Below are 17,732 nucleotides of genomic sequence, written 5' to 3' on the forward strand. Positions count from 1 at the left end.
TGAAAGCACCAGACAGATCTATAAACCCAATTGATTTGTAAAATGAAGCAAACAAATAAACAACAACTCCTCTTTTTACTGTATCTGCCCAGGAGCTTTCCGACTCCCGGACATCCCCAACTCCCCCCAGTGGCCCTGAGGCTGAACTGCCAGTTGGGGATAGGCTGTGAGGTCCTCCTGGTCTTGTCCCAAAGGGGCCAATCTCACTTTCTGCAGCGCAAAGTCAGCAAGCATGGCTTCAGCCAGTCAGGCTGAATCGGGGTGTGGGTGTGAGTGTGGGGAAAGGTCTGGCTTGATCTGCCTCATTCCAAGAGGTCACAGGAAAGCTGTTGGAGAGTATCTATCTCTTGGTACAAATCAAAACAGCTCACACTGGAGGGAAGGGGGCTGGCCCTTGGCATGGTGGCCCCGGGGGACAGGATGGGGGGACAAGGCAGGCGGGATCTAAAGTTCAGAAGGGGTGACAACCGTGACATTGGTGGCACAGGTCTACTCCTGGCTGCCCCTGGATTTGGTCATTGGGCACCAGGGTAGACAACAGTGTGAGGCTGGGGAGCTGGTGGCTGGCAGGGAGTTCAGGGGCCCCAGTCTCAGAGAGCAAGGCAGGAGCTTTTCTATGTCTGGACGCCTTGGAAATGAATATCTGAAGAACGCCAGGCCTCAGTAGCATCGGCTTTGAAATGGGGATAATGAAGAGTTGGCCTAGTGCTGTCCACAAGGGGGCGCCCTGTCTGCTAAGCGAATGACCTCTGGGCCAGGTACAACCCTGGGATTTCAGAATGACCCCAAGAAGCACGGGCAGCCTGGACAGACCCAGACCCTCAGTCCTTCTGGAATTTGAAGCATGTGTGATGTTATAGTACCACTCAATGTGGGACAGCCAAGGTGCCCAGGTTATGAAGAGCAGGCCAGGTACCTCCTAATATGTCTGGCCATCAGACAGGGTGCATAGGCAATCTGGATGTGGCATCTTGCCCTAGAAAATTCATTCTTAAATCAAACATTTGGCATCTGGAATTCAAAAGTGTAGCTCCCTTCCTGGATAACCAGAGTATCTTTTGTGAAAGTGTATATGTGATGCCAGAACTTTGTAGCCTAAAGGTATTCTTTTTGCTACTAAAGTCCAGAAAGATTAGATTGGAGAAGTGCCACTAATTTTGACTTTACTGACTTAAGACAATCTACACACAGGCTCTGATACTTGGTTTTCCTCTGTTGACTTTCCTTCCCTCTATGTTCCTTCCTACATCTGTGCTGAGGAGCTCAGCTATTTTCCTTCTAGCTCTCAACCAAGGGAAGGTTTGGCCCCGCCCCCATGCCCAAAGGCATAAAATGACAAAGCACAAAAATTAGGACCCTCTCCCCAAGCACTGGGCTCCCTCCCCAGTATATAAGACCCCTGTAAATACGTCTGGAAAAGCAGGACGGTGTCTGAAGGCATGTGGTGGGCAGGAGGGCACTCCCAGTGAGTCAGGAAGCTGGCCATCAGCTGCACAGGGGCTCAGCAGATGACCTGGCAGCCACCTACCACCCAACCCAGACCCCTAGCCTGGAACCCCAAGCCTAAACCCCAGCTGAAAAGAAGCATCCATCAGAAAGATTTTTTTCCGTGTGGATTATTTTAAATCTAGATCCCTCAAGAGGCTATACTACAACTACCTCGGGGCAAGATTTTTTTCAACTGAGTACAACTATTTTAAGTTTTGTTTTGGCAGGCAAACATGGCTGTTATTCAATGCACAGACCACTTTATATACCGTGAGCTTTGTCTACTCCAACTTGTATCAGAAGCACTTCTTACATTTTTCACAATAGCCATTTTAACTGCCACAGTAACTTTGCATCCCACAGATGTACTACTGTCACCCAACTATTCTCCTGGTGCTGGTAATCTGTCCTACATTTTCCAAGGTCTCCCATATATTGGCTCAATTACACCTTCTCTCAACTCTGGAAATTTGGTTCAATAACCCTCTTTCTGGAAACTTCATATTTTGATCATTTGGGAGGCATCCTCCTTAATATCTATACATATTCTTAAAAAAGAAAGAATCATTCCACACTTTTTCTTGCCATGTTATGCCCCCCAAATGCCAAACTCTGCCCTTCCCCTTCTTCATGACTGTTGTACACCTTGCTATCTCCCTCGCCAGAAGGAAGTTAACTAAGGGGTCCTCATGACCTTAGCACACTCTAGGACTTTCTGAGCAGCAGATGTTGGTCTCACTTTGGTGTCTGTTTCTCAGGTTCTTTGGTGACAGGACATATACGTGGACTGGGCTGTTTATGGACAGGGCAGACAGCTAGACCTATGGGTCACACGGCCTGAATAGGCTTCTGCCTTATCAAGTCTGAATGCAGTTGAATATCCTCCCAGCAAGGACATCTACCACGGAGCCGAAAATTATTGGGTCCTTTGACTATTCAATATATAACCATGATATTGAATCTCCTCTCCTATAAAGGAAATAAAAGGGTCAAGGGCTCCTCCATTCCCTGTCACAGATGACTCTGGAAGCAGCAGAAAAGGCAGAATGGCCCATGTTTTGTTCTGCTGATCTCTCAGTCTCATTCTTTGTGCCTGCCTCTGCCCCCATTCTGCCTAGATCATTGCAGAATTCTGTTCAAAGATCTTTATTTTTTCCATTCTCAAACACATGAAGTCTGAGAAATATAGTTAGAAAATATTAATAATTCAAAGCTCAGGAAAGCTTGGTGGAAATGGCTCCCTTTATGAAACCATCGCTTCTGGGGCTGACCTCATATTGCAGCAAGACCTGGACATGAGGTCACTCCATGGCTAACGTGCACCACGTCATACCATCTGCTCTCTCCCACTTGGAGAGGTGAACCGATAGCCAGGGCACGGGTGGGAACTTCCAAAGGCCTTTTTCCAGCCAGTGTGCATTGCCCTCTGCCAGTAGAGTGGATCACAAAGATGGCAAGTTAAAGGTCCACTGAGTGATGGAAAACAACTGAGGAGTGAACCAACCCAGAGCCCATGAGACCAAGAAAAGCAGGCCCATGGGTGTTGTCTAAGATTGTGGCTTTTAAAAGTGATTTCAAATCATCAAATACCTTCCCAAACTTAACTCCTGCAATACTGGCAGCAGCCTTGGCCATTCACAGTGAACACTGCATCCTCAACCTACCTTGTCTGTCTTTGGACATGACTGGCCATGGGATGCCTTTAGTTAGGTGAGCCCCCATCTGTCTTCCTGTGGCTTCAACTCCCTGATCCCAGTGCCATCTTTTCAGACCACAGAATAATGCTTTAATACATGGAACAGCACAGCTTTCCACCTGATCTAGATTCCTAGTGAAGAGTCAAGGCTGAGTTATCAGCAGGTCCAAAAGAATTTCACCCCTCTTTTCCGTGTACATTCCATATCAAACTGAGGGGTACTTGGTGTTAGGGAGCCTCATGTTGGACAAAGCCTCTCCCTTCCAAAGTTCTTTTTGTTTTAAAGGCTATACTAGGAGAAAGCTTCCAGAAGATCCCAATATACTGGTGGTATTAACTACTCTACCTAGGTTTAGATACAAAATGTTCTCCAAAACTCTTATGCACTCAGAGACGTGGCTTTTGGGGGTGCTATACTCATTAGTGGATTAATCCACTAGTGATGAATCCATTAGTGAGTTCAAAATCTGAGTGTGCTGCTAGGCTATGGGGCCCAGTTAGAGGTGGGTCGCTGAGGTATGACCTGGAAGGGTATATCTGCCTCCCAGCCTCGTGCCTTCTTACTCTTTGCTTCCTGGTTACCATGAAATGAACAGCTCTGTGGTGGGCCTCTGTGGCAGGCCTTTCCACCAGGATGCTGTTTCTCCATTGAAGCCAGCCAAGCATGGACTGAAACATCCAAAACCATGAGCCAAAATAAACCTCTCCTCCTTCAGCTGGGGGTGTCAGGTATTGTGTCTCGGAGAAAAGAAAAGTGGCTTACACACCCTACAAGACACAGTCAGAAAGACCAGAGTGACTTCAGGATAAGATGAAGTTTATCAGTTTTCAATGCTGTAAATCCCAAATCAATGAATCAAGAGTTTGCAGTGGGAACTTCAAATCGTTTCTTAGGAGAACACCAACCTAAGCATCATCTCTACATAATTACAAGCGAAAATAGTTTCCAGAAAGGAAATCTCATGGGAACATGCCTTTGGCAGCACATCCAGCCCCAGGTCACAGCTCTACTTTTTCTTCACTCCCTTTCTGCTTCCTTTGACGCCTTGGAGTTGGGTCTGCCCCCTGCAAGTTCTGAGGGAGCCCCAGGACCTTGACAAGCCCCGAGGGCACTGCTCCTTGGGCTTCTGCCCCAGTTGGCGACATGGAACATGGACCTGCTTTTCCTAGTTTGCTCTTTGACAACCCACAAAAATTTGCAGAGCTTCCTCCCACCCTGGGAGCTGGGGCCCACTTACTTTCCCTGAGGTAACTGAGGTGTGACAGCAGCACTTCCGTGTTGTAGAGGGAGGTGGCATGGAGAAAGTCCTCCTTGTTCATTTTACACAGTTCCTTGCCATCCATGTTCTGGAAGAAGGAGGTGTCAATCTCCATCAAGCCGTACTCCTTTATCGCCCATTCCAGCCACTGCCGCACGTGCTCTTGTGTCCAAAGCGTGGGGTCTGCAGAGGACAGGACAGGTCAGCAGGGACTCCCACCTCCTCAGCAGAGGCGGCTTCTTTTTTCTCTTTCCTCTGCCTTCCACTCTCTCCTCCTTCTCTTCTTGTCTCTGCCTGTTTCCCTCAACCTCCTCTCTCTCCTTTTTCTCCCCTCCACTCCTCTTTTCTCTTTCTCTTTTCCTCCTCCTTCTTTCTCTCTCCCCTAGCTTCTCTCTTCTCTTTCCTGTCCTCTCTCTTCTTTCTTCTATTTGCTCCCTCTTTCCTCTCTCTTCTTCTGTCCCTTCATCTCCCCCCTCTTCTGCCTGTTTCTTCCCTGTCTTTCCTTTTCCTCCTTCCTTTTCCCTCTTTTGGTCTTTTTCTTCTTCCCACCCCCTCCCCTGTCTCTCTTTTTCTCTCTCCCTTCCCATCTCTCTCTCCCTCTCCCTGTTCCCGTCCAGATGGTTTCTCCAGAGCAGCCCATCTGGCAGCTCCATGGCATCTGGTGCTGTCTGAAGCACTTAGGACCCCGCGGAGGTTCTTCACTGCCTCACTCTGTACCCTGACAGGACCCTCTTTAAAGTGTTTAGAGGGCAACTGAAACCTCTGTGTGAGAAATGGTGGCATCAAAATGAAAACACACACAATTACACAGACCCAGAGACAGTGTCTCTGGAAAGGGAAACCATCTGTATTTTAAGAATATTAGTGATTTCAAGAAAGAACACAGCTCCTTCAGATGGCTATAGGAAAGAAGTATATATGCGTGCATTTAAATGCAATCCCATCTGTGCAGCTGGAAAACCCAGTGGTGATAGACTTTGACATCAATCCAATCTGAGTTTTCTCCTTTTGGGGATAGCTGTGTTGAAATTCCTACCAGATCATCCCCAAAACATCTTCAGGGCATTTAAATACTCAAAGGTGAAGAAGTGTGTTGGATACAGGAAGCCTCTTTCGGTGTCAGTGACTGTGAACAGTGTAAGTCTCTAGCACAGGGCCCTTGCAGCTCTCTTCAGCCAGGGGATGAGAGTGGAGTGCGCTTTGAGTGCAAGTGATGTGTTCCTTTGGGCTCTTCAGTGTGCAGACCTTGACACAGCCTGGAGTCCAACTCTTCAATTGGAAACCAATCATTAGTAGGTCCAAAAAACACCCTGAATATGCTCACCATAGAGAACATCTATGTGGCTCTGGCCCTCAAGAAATATCCATCACCAAAAAACATTTAGGTAAAGAAGCAGCAAGTAAACACTGGATTTTGTGGTGCTAGTTCCAGGTGTGGTGGGTGAGAATTTGGAGATTCATGTAAGGCTCCCTGAAGGAGGAGAGACTTGGCATCTTAATGAAAGGCAGCTATTAGCTCCCAGATTCTATTTGACCTGTTTTGTTTGAAGTCTCTATTTGGCAAGAATATTTATGCTCCTTCTTGACCAGCTCATCCTCTCTTTCTGTAGTCTATGAAGGCTCTTGGCAAAAATGGAAACCAGGTTGGAATAACTAGGAGTGGTGGTGGGGAAGGAACCAGGATTCTGTTGTCTCACTCACATCTTACAGATGCCATAGGCCCATAAATGCCCCAGAGCTTTTACTCAGGTCTCCTACTGACTGCCCTGTTTGTGTGGGTTCTCTCTCTCATCTTGGCTTTTATGAGACAATCTTGCTGGCAGGGGATGAGTCTGCTTTACCAAGTGCCCGGTTCTGTCTATGCATGGGCTTGGTTGCTGTATTTGTGCTGAAGGTGGAGGAGCTAGCAAAAGACAGGGGGCCTAAAAGGGACCCTGAGAAGTTGAGAGGGAGCACAGAGGGGGAGTCACATGACCCTGTGACTGGTGATAGCCTATTACAAGATCCTACTACGTGCAAACTCCTCTGTATGGCCCATTTTTACTTATCAGGAAAATCCTGAGAAATGAGTTTGTTATTCTCATTTTACAGACAGAAAGTAAGGTCTTGAAAATTTAATCTCTTGCCCAAAGACCCCTTGCTGGTAAGAATCCAAGCCATGGTTCGGACTGAAGTCAGATCTTATTTGAAGAGGAAGACTTCCTGAAAGTCACTCCCATACTGACTGAACTCACCTGTGAATTTCAAAGACCTTGCTTCAAAAAAAAAGTTCCTCTAAAGCTTCATTGTGCAACTATGTGTTTCTCTCTTCCAGATACATTTCTTGTTTAGTTTTATTCTTTTACTCTCCAGAAACAATTAGACATGGACCATTGGTAAGTGGAAATGCACTTCAGAATTTTAAGAAAAATGTCCTGGAGGAAGTTGGATTATGTAGCATATTATTTCATCCTTCGCTTCTGCTAATTCCTCATTTTTACTATCCAAGGCCTCAAATTCAATTTTATACCCTATATTTTATTTATTTTATTATTTCCTCCCTTGCTTTGGGCCCTATCACAATATTATTTCTCTCCCTCTACAGCACAATGAATTATAAATCTTCCACTCTGGATCGTGCTAAACTCTTCCAAATGTATTTCCTGGATGATTTAGTCCTAGTTTCTCCCCATCTGAACATGGAGCTCGTGATTAACTAGGGCTCTCATTTATACTTGTCTTAAAATCCCATCATAAATTCAATCAGTTGTTCCACTAATGTTTTATTGCCTTGATTTGCGAACTTGCCCAAATGAGACTTTCCCTCGTGTCTAGGAGGCTGACCTAGAGGAAGCCAAAATGTCTGAGGATAACACTTAAAGGTCTCCGCAGTGGTAAATAATGAGACAAATTCGTAGCTTATGAATTCATTAAGTGAAGTGCTTTGAAAACAGTTTGATATGAATTTACACTGCTTTGGTTATTACTGCTGTGGTTACCTTGGCCCACTGAAGCCCTGACATTTTGCTATTCCCTTTTTAAGGGTGAGAGGTCAACCAAGCAGTCTAGTTCCTTCTGCCCTCTTTCTATGTGCCCTCCCAATGACTCCCAAATCATAATGGTGTCAACAACTTGGCTCAGAGTCCATCTCTGGTCCCTGGCTACTCCAGTCCCTCTAGCCTCCAGATTTCCTTCTTGTGCTAGTAGCTGAGAAGTAGTTATGCTGAGGGGTGTGTGTGTGTGTGTGTGTGCGTGTGTGTGTGTGTGTGTGTGTATGCTGAGTCCAGATGAGCTAAGGCCTGGTGATGCTTGGCTTTGCTTGGGGAGCACGGTTTCCCACCATGTCAGTTTCAGTATCGTTTCACTGTGTGTGAGTCCAAGGAAGATGCACCTGAGCTACCCATCACCACCTGGTTTCCTCAGGGAGGTGGGAGACCAGATGCCAATGATATAAGTAATGTAATGTAGATAAAATAATCTACACAATGTCTGGCACCTAGAAATCACTCAAAAGCTCTTCTGTAAGCTCATCCACTTAGTGAACAAGGAATTTGAGCAGCTAGGGTGCAGAACAGTTCTGATATGCACTTTTTCTTCTGCCTCACCCTTCCCCACACTGGCCACCCCTCGCCACACTGAATGTAGCCTAGAACCTACAGATGCAGCTGGACTCCTAGGGGATGCTAAGCCAAAGCTTTCCACCAAAAACACACGCCCTCGGCCTAGGAAGCAGGGCCATCACAAAGTCAGCCTTTAGATCAATGAACAAATTCCTTTGGATTACTTCAGAGAGAGGTCTAATCCCCTGTTTTAAACACAATTATATTTACACTTTTACAAATGGCTAGAGTTAGCCTCTTGGATGAAGCAGTAGTTTTAGTTCCTGCCCTGTTATTCAGTTGGTTTGAGATTTGTACATTCTTGCCCTTCTACCTGGCACCCACTCTACACAGGGCAGTTTTCAGGCTCTGTTTGTGCCCAGGGGGCCCAGCTTGCTGTTGCTAGCTGGGGCAGAGTGTCCGACCAATGGGCTGAAGCACTGCACAATGGCTTTATTTTCTGTAACCAAAAGCACCATTACCTAGGAAAAAGAGGCTATTTTTACATAATGACATAATTTGTGGCACACATGTGGAGGCATTCCATTTGTTAAATATAGTTATTTCTATTTTAAAACTGAAAGCACTGGCTGTAATTTTGGAAAGGTGGAACCCAGCAGATGCCAGGAAGTGCATGCCTGAAGGGAAAGGCAGACATCGGCAGCTGGCCTCCTCCTTAAAGTCAGGGACAGCCAGGTCTAGGAGTTTATGGGACTCCTTTAGTGTGGAGGCAGCCTCCCCTTTGCTCCCTGAGCTGGCCTCATCCCAGGGGACCAGGCCACTGATGCAGTCCACAGTGAGCTCTGTTTGAGAGAGAGGCATCTGGAGTCTGCACTTTAAGGTTCTGGTGATGTTTGGGATTCTTTCTTGGATGGCACCTAGGGAGTCAGGTAAGGTGATCAGCTTTCTAAGTTTTTCATTTCCATAGAGATGGGGTACCAGGGGAGGTGTGGATGTCCCCTGAGGCAAGTCTACCCTTCCCCTGCGCACCCCACCATGGCAATGTGAATGGTAGCCAGGCAGCCTGGTTTGCAGCGTACCTGCGGGCACGATAACTCTGCGCTCGTTGGTGGTCATGTTGGGAGGAGGGGGGCCGTTCTTCTCATCCATGTAGCTGTTGTAGTTTATGGGGTTGGACTCGCCTCCACCCACCAGCTTGCTGCATTTGCTCACACTGCAGTCCACTGGAGACTCCCTGGAGTGAGAGAAGACAAAGGCCAGAGGAAATCATCACTGCAGGGGAGAGCCTCAGAAAGGCAGCCCAGGCAGCCACTCCCAGCCCCACCTGGCATAATGATGATGATGATGGCCCCGTTGCCATCTTCCATGCTGCCACCAGAGCTCTCTGCAAACCTCAACCCTATCCTGTAATTACAGCACTGAAAAATGTTTGGCAGTTCTTTGGTGAACATCTCTGTATGGCTTTGCAGCCCTCCTCATCCCACTGCAGCTTGTAGTTTTAGCCTGATTGCCAGTCAGCTGTACTTCCTTGCTAGTCAAGGCCACTAGATCACCTTCTCCACAGCAGCACCAAACTTGGTGTCTGCCTTGGTTATAGGACTTTCACACACGGTGAGCTTGGCATGTGCCCTCTCATTAGATATTAGTTCTTGAGATGGTGTCATTACTTTTTGTACCCTACATGGTACCTTTCCTAGGAAGAAAATGTTTTCAGTGGGCTATGAGTGCATTTGTGATATGTTGTTTGTTGTATTTGAATCCCCTAATAATTCTCCTAGATGGACACAACAAGTGTTACTATCTTTTTATGGTTAAGGAAATCAATAAATTGGGGTGACTGGCCCAGAGCTACATAGCTAGTAAAAGTGGATGCAGGCTGGGGCTGTAGCTCAGTTGTAAAGCACTCGCAGAGCATGGTTTAATCCCCAGCACTGAAAAAATTTTAAAAAGCAGATTTAGGACTCACACACATAGCGTTAAGCTTCTCTATCAAAGCCCAAAGCCCTTATGCACAAGGAGGTTAAGGAGGAATAGAATTGAGAAACTTCAGCTTTGAAAGAGAGATTGTGGCCCTTGAAGCATTTTGTACCTCTGACCACCAAGTTCACAGAGATGTAATATGGAACTGCACAAGAGAGACAGAAAATCACCCTACTTGGACTCAAATGAAACACAAATTAGCAACTGGTATTTTGCAGTATTGGGGACTGAGCAACTGACTGGAAAGCTGGATTGACATGGCTCTGTGGTCACCTGGTCCTCCAGAGTGGGTAAGCAGAACACTCCATCTTGCTCAGGTCAGCAGCATGGACTTTGCAGCATGCCTAGGGGCAGTGCCATTTTGCCCTGCCCAGCTTCTGCTAAGCGTTGGCAGCAGGAGCAGAGGAGACCCCTGCAAGCCCACACAGAGGCTGCAGCCACGGTTACAGAGCAGGAAGCATCCACTCTGCAGCCTGGGAGACAGCCAGCTCTCCAGAGAGCCCAAACCAGGCCTTGAGACCAGGGAGGTCAGATAAGGTTCAGATTACAACCTTCCAGCTCCATGCCACCAACCTCTCCGGACATTCCAGAGGCCTGGCCGCTGCCCTCTGTCACTCTGCCGTGGGTAGAAACAAACCACCGCCAAGAGGCCCTAAGGAGAAGGGCCACGCCAGCTCGGGACCCACCCACCCCACAGCGGGGAACAGTTACCAGCCCAGGAGGAGAGAGAACGACAAAGCGCTTCTCAACTCTGGCAGGGTGGGGAGGCCTGAGCACATTCAATAAAAAGAATTAAATGAATTTGTTTCTTAATCTGAAAGGAAAAAAATATTGAAGATCACTTATCATAGCTGGGAGATAAATGCTCCACTGAGATATTAGAAGTCAGACGGTAATTTTTTCCTGATGTCTTACAGAGGGGAACATGGCTTGAAAATGAAAATAAGATGTATAACTTACACATGTTAGAATTTAAGGTTTTACTATTCGCCTACTGTTTTTCCAGGCAGAGAACCAAGAACCAGCCGTCAGAGTCCCAGATTGCTGACGGTTTAATGTCCCCATGGCAGTGGAGGGGAGGCAGTAGCACATCAGGGCTTTTCACCAGCGCTTGGCCCTTTGGCTTCTGCTGCTGAAGGACTTGGCCTGAGATGAAGCAGCCCCAGTCAGACCCAGAGCCTCTGTCTGCACTGGGCTGGCCACGCACTCCAGCTCCGCCTGCCTGTGGCTAACCGCGTGTATGCATGCATTTGCGTGCATGCGCGATACAAACACACCCACACTCCACCACACATACAGGAACACATACACACACTCCACAACACATGACACCCATGCACAACACGAACATGCACACACTCCAACAGACTCCGGCTCAGCTCACACATATGAGCACACATACACACATGCATGCCACATCACACAAGCCACACATGCACAACATGAACATTCATACACTTCAACAATCACACTCAGCCACAAATGCACACATGTACAATACAAACACGCACACACACACTCCACTACACAGAGCGCACACACATAATGCAAATGTACATACATATGGCTACATAGTCCCCCACATGTATACATAAACTTTCATACACGTGTGCCCACATACACTCCACCACACATACATACACACACATACATCTATGGCTCACTACACACCTGTGCACATACAATGGAAGAATCCACATATACATTCACACACACACAGGTATACACACACTCCACCACACAAGACACACATACACAGCAGCTTGCCATCTATATGCACACAGTATGCATAGGCATAAAGGTGCACACCCATAACCTACCACATACATGTGTGCAGTTCATCCACTACATGTGTGCTCATGCTCCACACGTGCATGCGGATGCATTCACACATGTCCTCACATACACACCACCACTGCCTCTTCCAGTTGTGAAACCATCCAAGTGCCAGAGAAGTCTGGAGGATTAAGTTGTGATTGGCTGGAAGTTCTGTGGGAAAGGGTGGAGCTGAACGACACACACAGCCCTGGAGGGCACCCAGAGCCAGATACTGTAGGCAGGGATTGGAGGGAGAAGAACTGCCAACTCCACGGATTCTCCCCTTTGCAAATATCAGGGAGGTAAGCCTTGAAAAACTTTTTCACATCAGCTGGACCTGTGGGCATTTCTGAGTCCAAAACTGCCCTTGCCATGCCAAGAAGTCAGAACCTTGGGACCACTTGGATAAAGTGACCCTTAATGGCTCGCAGCCTGCATGGCAGGCGTGGGTGCCAGGGCCAGTCCCTGGTGCCAGGAGCAGAAGAAACAAACCTGAAAAGATGAGACATCTGGTAAAGCCTGCCTGATGCATGTCCTCATAAGGAGAGGGGCCTGGGAGCTGCTGGAGTTGAGGGGCAGAGGAGTGGGGTTCTCCTGGTTCTCCTGCTGGGCAGGCAGTGGCTGGGGCTCTGCAGGGGGTAGAACCTGCCGCTCACTCCAGCCCATGGAAGGTCTAGCTGTTCCCTCCTCTCTCCCTTCCCAGCCTTACCTAAACCTGCTTCCCAGCCAGGCCTGGGACCTGTCTGGCTGTCCCATGCAGAGGCATTCTCTGGAATAAGGCTCTATCCCTAGCCCCACACCTTCGTGCTAAGACCTGCAAAGGGGTGTCCTTAGGGAGAAGCCCAGACACCCACCCTGGACCCCTGCACTGGCCTGTTTGTGACAAAGAAGGGAAGCGTACCTCTCTGCTGGCCCGCCAGACTTGCCTCCATTCTTTGTGCCTCCGTCAGACGGCATGGCCATGGGCTCACGGCTGTGCTAGGGGTGGGTACAGGTGAAGACCAGCATAAAAGCTGCTCTTTAATGAGGCAGCTGGTGCCTGTGAAGAGGGCTCGAGGAAAACAAGAGGGAGCGGAGGAGGGGGGTACGGGTTGGGGGAGGTTTTGCCATTCAGCTTGCCTACACTGCGGCTAATTTGTATTGAGACATGCACTTGCAGCTTGTGAGGGGTTGGGGCCCACAAGCAGCTGATAGCACTGGGACAGGTGACAGGAAGGCTGGGGGCCACCACAATAGAGCAGGAAGGAGATAGTGGCTCCAGAGTGTAACTCAGGGTATCTTAATCTCAGGGAAAGCACGGCACCACTGGTCATGGCAAACATGGTGAGGGTCCTGTAGCACTTGTTCTTTATTGTCACCTTTGGACACAAACTTTTTCTCCTCTGCTTCTATTTTTGTGTGTTCAGTCAACACTGCTTTAAAAAGACTGCTCAGCTGAGTGTGGTAGTCCAGGCCTATACAACCAGCTACTGGGGAGGCTGAGGCAGGATTGCAAATCCCAGGATTGCCTGGGCTATGTAACAAGACAGTATTTCAAAATAAAATATAAAAAGGGGTAGGGAACGTAGCTCAGTAGTAGCACATCCCTGCATTCAGTCTCCAGTACTGGGGGAGGAGGGAAGAATGGGCTAGTGATTTTCAAAAGTGCCTTGAAATTTTTAAGCAGTTTAAAACAAGGTGTCAAGTCTTGAAGTTTGGCTAAAAGATTTTCAAGACTTCTAAAAGTTACCTGCTTAAACTATACAAACATCTTCTGTACCTTCCCATTCAATTCAGAGCAACTGAACTCAAGGTAAATCATCAGATCCACAAATCTGCAGCCCAGGCAAAACATCAAGGGACGCCCATTACTCACACAGCTACCAGCAGGTCACAAGGCCCATCGGAGCCAGAGTTGCATTAGGACCTGTCAGTGTGTCGTCTACACAGCAAGCACATTGTAAAATTATACCATGCAGTCTTTATTATTTAGGATTTCTGTAGGGTCCATGCATAGATGTGACTTTTTTGTGTTTGCAAAGTAAATGTAAAAAGTTAAAAGCACATTTCAAGGAAAGAAAATACATAAGGAAGCCCTCACCCTAAGCCACTTGTTGTTTTCATCTCCGTGCCTACTGGATGCTGACAGCTGTTCCAGAATTCTGAGTAAGGTTTCCCCCAGGTCATGTGTGGCATGTCTCCTACTGCTCATTTCAGTACATGGGGATGTGGGAAGGTGCTAAACAGAGCCATTTAGAGAGAGGCACAATTACAGGGTGTATGGAGCTGGTCTTTCTGAGTGGAATGTGAGCCCACTATACCTTCATGCTGTTGGCCATGCAGGGAGTGTCAGGCAGGCTGAGTTGGAGCTCAGGTCCTGAATGCCAGGCAAGTCCTGTGTTTCTCCTCTACAAACTGATAATTCTTGCTTTCATGGGATGCTTGCCCCAGTGCTCGTGGTTGAGACAGGATGCAGCTGAGAGTTATTTACAGACCACAACTTGGATCAAGTTGCTGAAGTCTATATCCAGCACAGAACCTATGGGCTATGCTGTTTCACGGGCAACCCAGCCTACCAGATTCAACCACAACAGGGTGATGGGAAGAGAGAATGCAAACCTCCCGTGACACAGGCAGACGTGCTCTGAGCTCCTCAGACCTCAGTCTCTCCACTTGACCCTTTGCCCTGCTCCAGATGGCTTGCTGCTGGGATCAAAAGCAAGAAAAGCTTCAGGCACCCAGAGGGCCTCCTTCCTACCAGAGACACACATATCTACGGGGCCGCCAATAAGCACCAAGAAGTAACTCAGAAACCTATATTAGTCAAAGATTATGGTCCAAATGCACTGTCAATCACAAAACTTTCTGGCCCAGCAGTGTCCAATCAAATTAGATTGTGAGTCACAAACATGAGTGACATAAATCATTCTAAACTTTCTAGTAGCTACATTTAAAAAATTCAAAACCAAATGAAATGAATTTTAATAATACTTAAAAATATATTCACATTTTAACTCGATATAGGTGAAATGAGACCATTTCACCATAATCAACAATCAATGGATGTTTTATATTTTTTTCTCACAGTAAGTCCTCTAAATTCAGAGTATTTTTACAAGTAGAGCAATGTCAACTTGGGACAAGCCACATTTCCAGTGCTCGGTAGCGGCTTGGTGCTGGTGGCTCTTGCTTTGGACAGCACAGGCCCCAGGAGCCAGAAGACCCCAAAGTATATACCCTGCTTTGATTTTCTCATCTGAAGTTAGGAACCATTAAAGCAGCCTTTACTACCTGTTGTGTTATGGTGAATTTGCCCTTTAAAAACAATCAAATCATATATAAGTAACAAAGAGTCACCGATTTAGCTCAGTGGTGCCGCCATCTACTTCACAAGCGCAAGGTCCCGAGTTTGATTGCCAGTACCAAAAAAAAAAAAAAAAAGTAACAAAGTGCAATCATCAATAGCACTCAGGAAATAGAAGAAATATAGGACTTACCGTGAGAGATTTAAATAGCTTGGCATTTATTTCTTCATATCATTTCTTTTGCATAATTAAATAATAGGGCCTGACATGGTTCCACGTTAAGCAAAGACATCTTTCTAAAACTTCTTGCTCCCTACTCCCCATAGTCCAGATGACACGTCAGTGCTTAGATAATATTTATTACGTGCCAGCCACTGCTGTGCCTAACCTTGTTGGTTCTGAATCCACTAGATCATCTTTGTTTCCCCCAGGATGGGAGAAATCTTCAGTCTTCCTGAACCTACTTTGTCACTTGCTGATGGTCAGAGTCAGGACGGGGTAATGGGAGGAAGAGGCTGCTTTTTTGCATCCAGAGCCAGGTAAATGTTCTGTTGGCTCACAGATGTGTTCATACAGCCCTCTCCAGCTGGCTTCTGGGGTGACCAGAGCCAGGCTCGAGCTGGCACGTGGGGTCTGAAAAATCTATTTCCTCAGGGGATCTTCTTTGGCCAGGATTAGTATCCTAAGTGCCTGAAGCTTCTCTGGAAGCAGGGGAGTGATGATGGGGAGCCCATAAGTGCAGCCTTCCTGAGCACCAACCCTGGCTCCATGAGCAGAGTCTCTGTCCCAGTGGTTCACTAACTACAAGTTGAGCATGTGTAACCTGAAAATACAAGATCAGAAATGCTCCAAAACCTAAAGCTTCCTGAGCACCAACCTAATGTCATGAGCGGAAGATTGCTGTCAAAACAGAGATTCATTATATGTAGATGAAATGATCATCTACAGAGAAAATACTAAGAAATCTCAAAACAGATTTTTGAAATATGCTTTCTATATCCTTTGAAATTCTGTAAAATCTGTGGTAATGTCTCCTAGATCTTGATAAAAATGTATAATTGATATTGTGTAACAGGAAGTAAAGTTCTAAAGGAGCAGGGGAACTGGGAGGGGTAGGGGAAAGAAAAAAAGGGAAAAGAAAAAATATGAGAAAAGGAAAAAAACGGAAACAAAGTCTTTGCAAATAGGGAAGGATGGAGGGGGTGAAGGGAGGGCAAGGGAAGGGGAAAAGAAAAAGAACCAAGAAACTCATGTAATGGTACAAGATCCCAATGGTGAATGTAACTGTATTTTATACCTAAAATGTACCAATAAACTTAATGGGAAAAAATAAATTAAAAAAAACAAAAAAAAATCCAGAGATTCATTAAAAATATTATAGTAAATTACCTTCAGTCTATATGTATAATAGATATAGGAAATATAAATGAATTTTATGTTTCAACTTGGGTCTCATCCCCAAGCTATGTCATTATGTGCCTGGAAATATTAAGTCTGAAAAAATCTGACATTGAGACATCTCTGGTCCTGATCATTTCAGATGAAGGATTCTCAACCTGTACCTATATGACTGTATACAAGCAACTTCACCTTTAAGTCTGTTCAGTTATTTGTTTAACTCCTATTCATGAAGCATGCATCATGCAGGCACTGTTCAAAAGCCCCACCCACATCTTAGTGAGGGAGATGACAAAAACTGAGGAGAACAATCCTAGCAGGATGAAAAGTGGCAAAGGGGTACTCTTTTAGATGGGGTGGTCAGGGAAGGCCTCTGAAGAGGTGATGTTCAGGAAAGATCTGACATTCATGAAGGACAGTCATGTGATTAGACAGTGTAGGAAAGTTCCAGAAAAAGGGAACCTAGGGGAGGAGACTGTGAAACAGAAGTGTGCTTGGGAATCCACAAGCAGCCAATCTTGTGTGTCTAGAGCAGGGGTAGAGGTGAGCTGGGAGGTGTTAGGCAGGATGTGTGAGGCATGGCAGGATTATAGGTTTTGTCCTGAGCCATTGAGGGGTTTGAGCACTAGGGCTAAATAGTTTTAAAGGATGACTCTGGCTGTTTCCTGGAGAACAGATGTGCAATGATGGTGAACCTTTTAGAGCTTTCAATGATACAAACAACCCTTGGCAGCAAGAGTGCCATAGGTTCACCACCAATGGAATTGGGGAAGACCACAGAATGGGATGCTACCAGAATAGCCTTGTGCAGATGGGGCTACTAGGCTGGGGTGGGGAGCAGAGGTCAGATTCAGGCTACAACAGACCAATGGAATTGGGATTTGAGACCAGCATGGGGAACTCCTTGTTGCCAGGGCAATTTGGAAGCCATTGCTGAACAAGCCTGCTCCTTGGCTCATTGGTGGATGTTGGCAGAAATGAGACCATGGTGTAAAAACACAAAATACAGGCAGAAAGGGAGGGGCAGAAAGATACCCAAGGAATTTGAAAACCTGGGCCAGGTGCCAACATTGTTTCTTCTGGCTCCTTAGACAGAGCACTTTCCTGTCAAAGTCCAGTGTACCTTTCTAGGTAATAATTGAGTTACATTATCTACCTCTGAGGAGAGTGGTGAGGAGCAAGAGATAAAAGAACATGGAAAAAGCATTTCATAAACATGTGCTGTACCACTGTTAGGAACTACTACATCACCATTATTCTCTCTGTGGGA

The 17,732-nt window shown here is 46.6% G+C and overlaps 1 protein-coding gene across 5 annotated transcripts in view; it reads right to left on the reverse strand.

The window, feature by feature from the left end:
- The window catches only part of Fli1 (Fli-1 proto-oncogene, ETS transcription factor), a 134,439-nt gene that overhangs the window by 37,200 nt on the left and 79,507 nt on the right, over window positions 1–17,732 (reverse strand). For all 5 annotated transcript variants that reach the window (XM_004862609.4, XM_004862608.4, XM_021242797.2 and 2 more), the window contains 2 exons: window positions 9,062–9,216; window positions 4,423–4,626 (listed from right to left, as the gene is read on the reverse strand). In XM_004862609.4, the coding sequence (XP_004862666.1) occupies window positions 4,423–4,626; window positions 9,062–9,216 (359 nt within the window). The remainder of the gene's footprint in view (window positions 1–4,422; window positions 4,627–9,061; window positions 9,217–17,732) is intronic.

Source organism: Heterocephalus glaber, unplaced genomic scaffold (assembly GCF_053883595.1).
Source record: "Heterocephalus glaber isolate CG9 unplaced genomic scaffold, H.glaber_assembly_v1.0 deba00001446, whole genome shotgun sequence".
NCBI lineage: Eukaryota > Metazoa > Chordata > Mammalia > Rodentia > Bathyergidae > Heterocephalus > Heterocephalus glaber.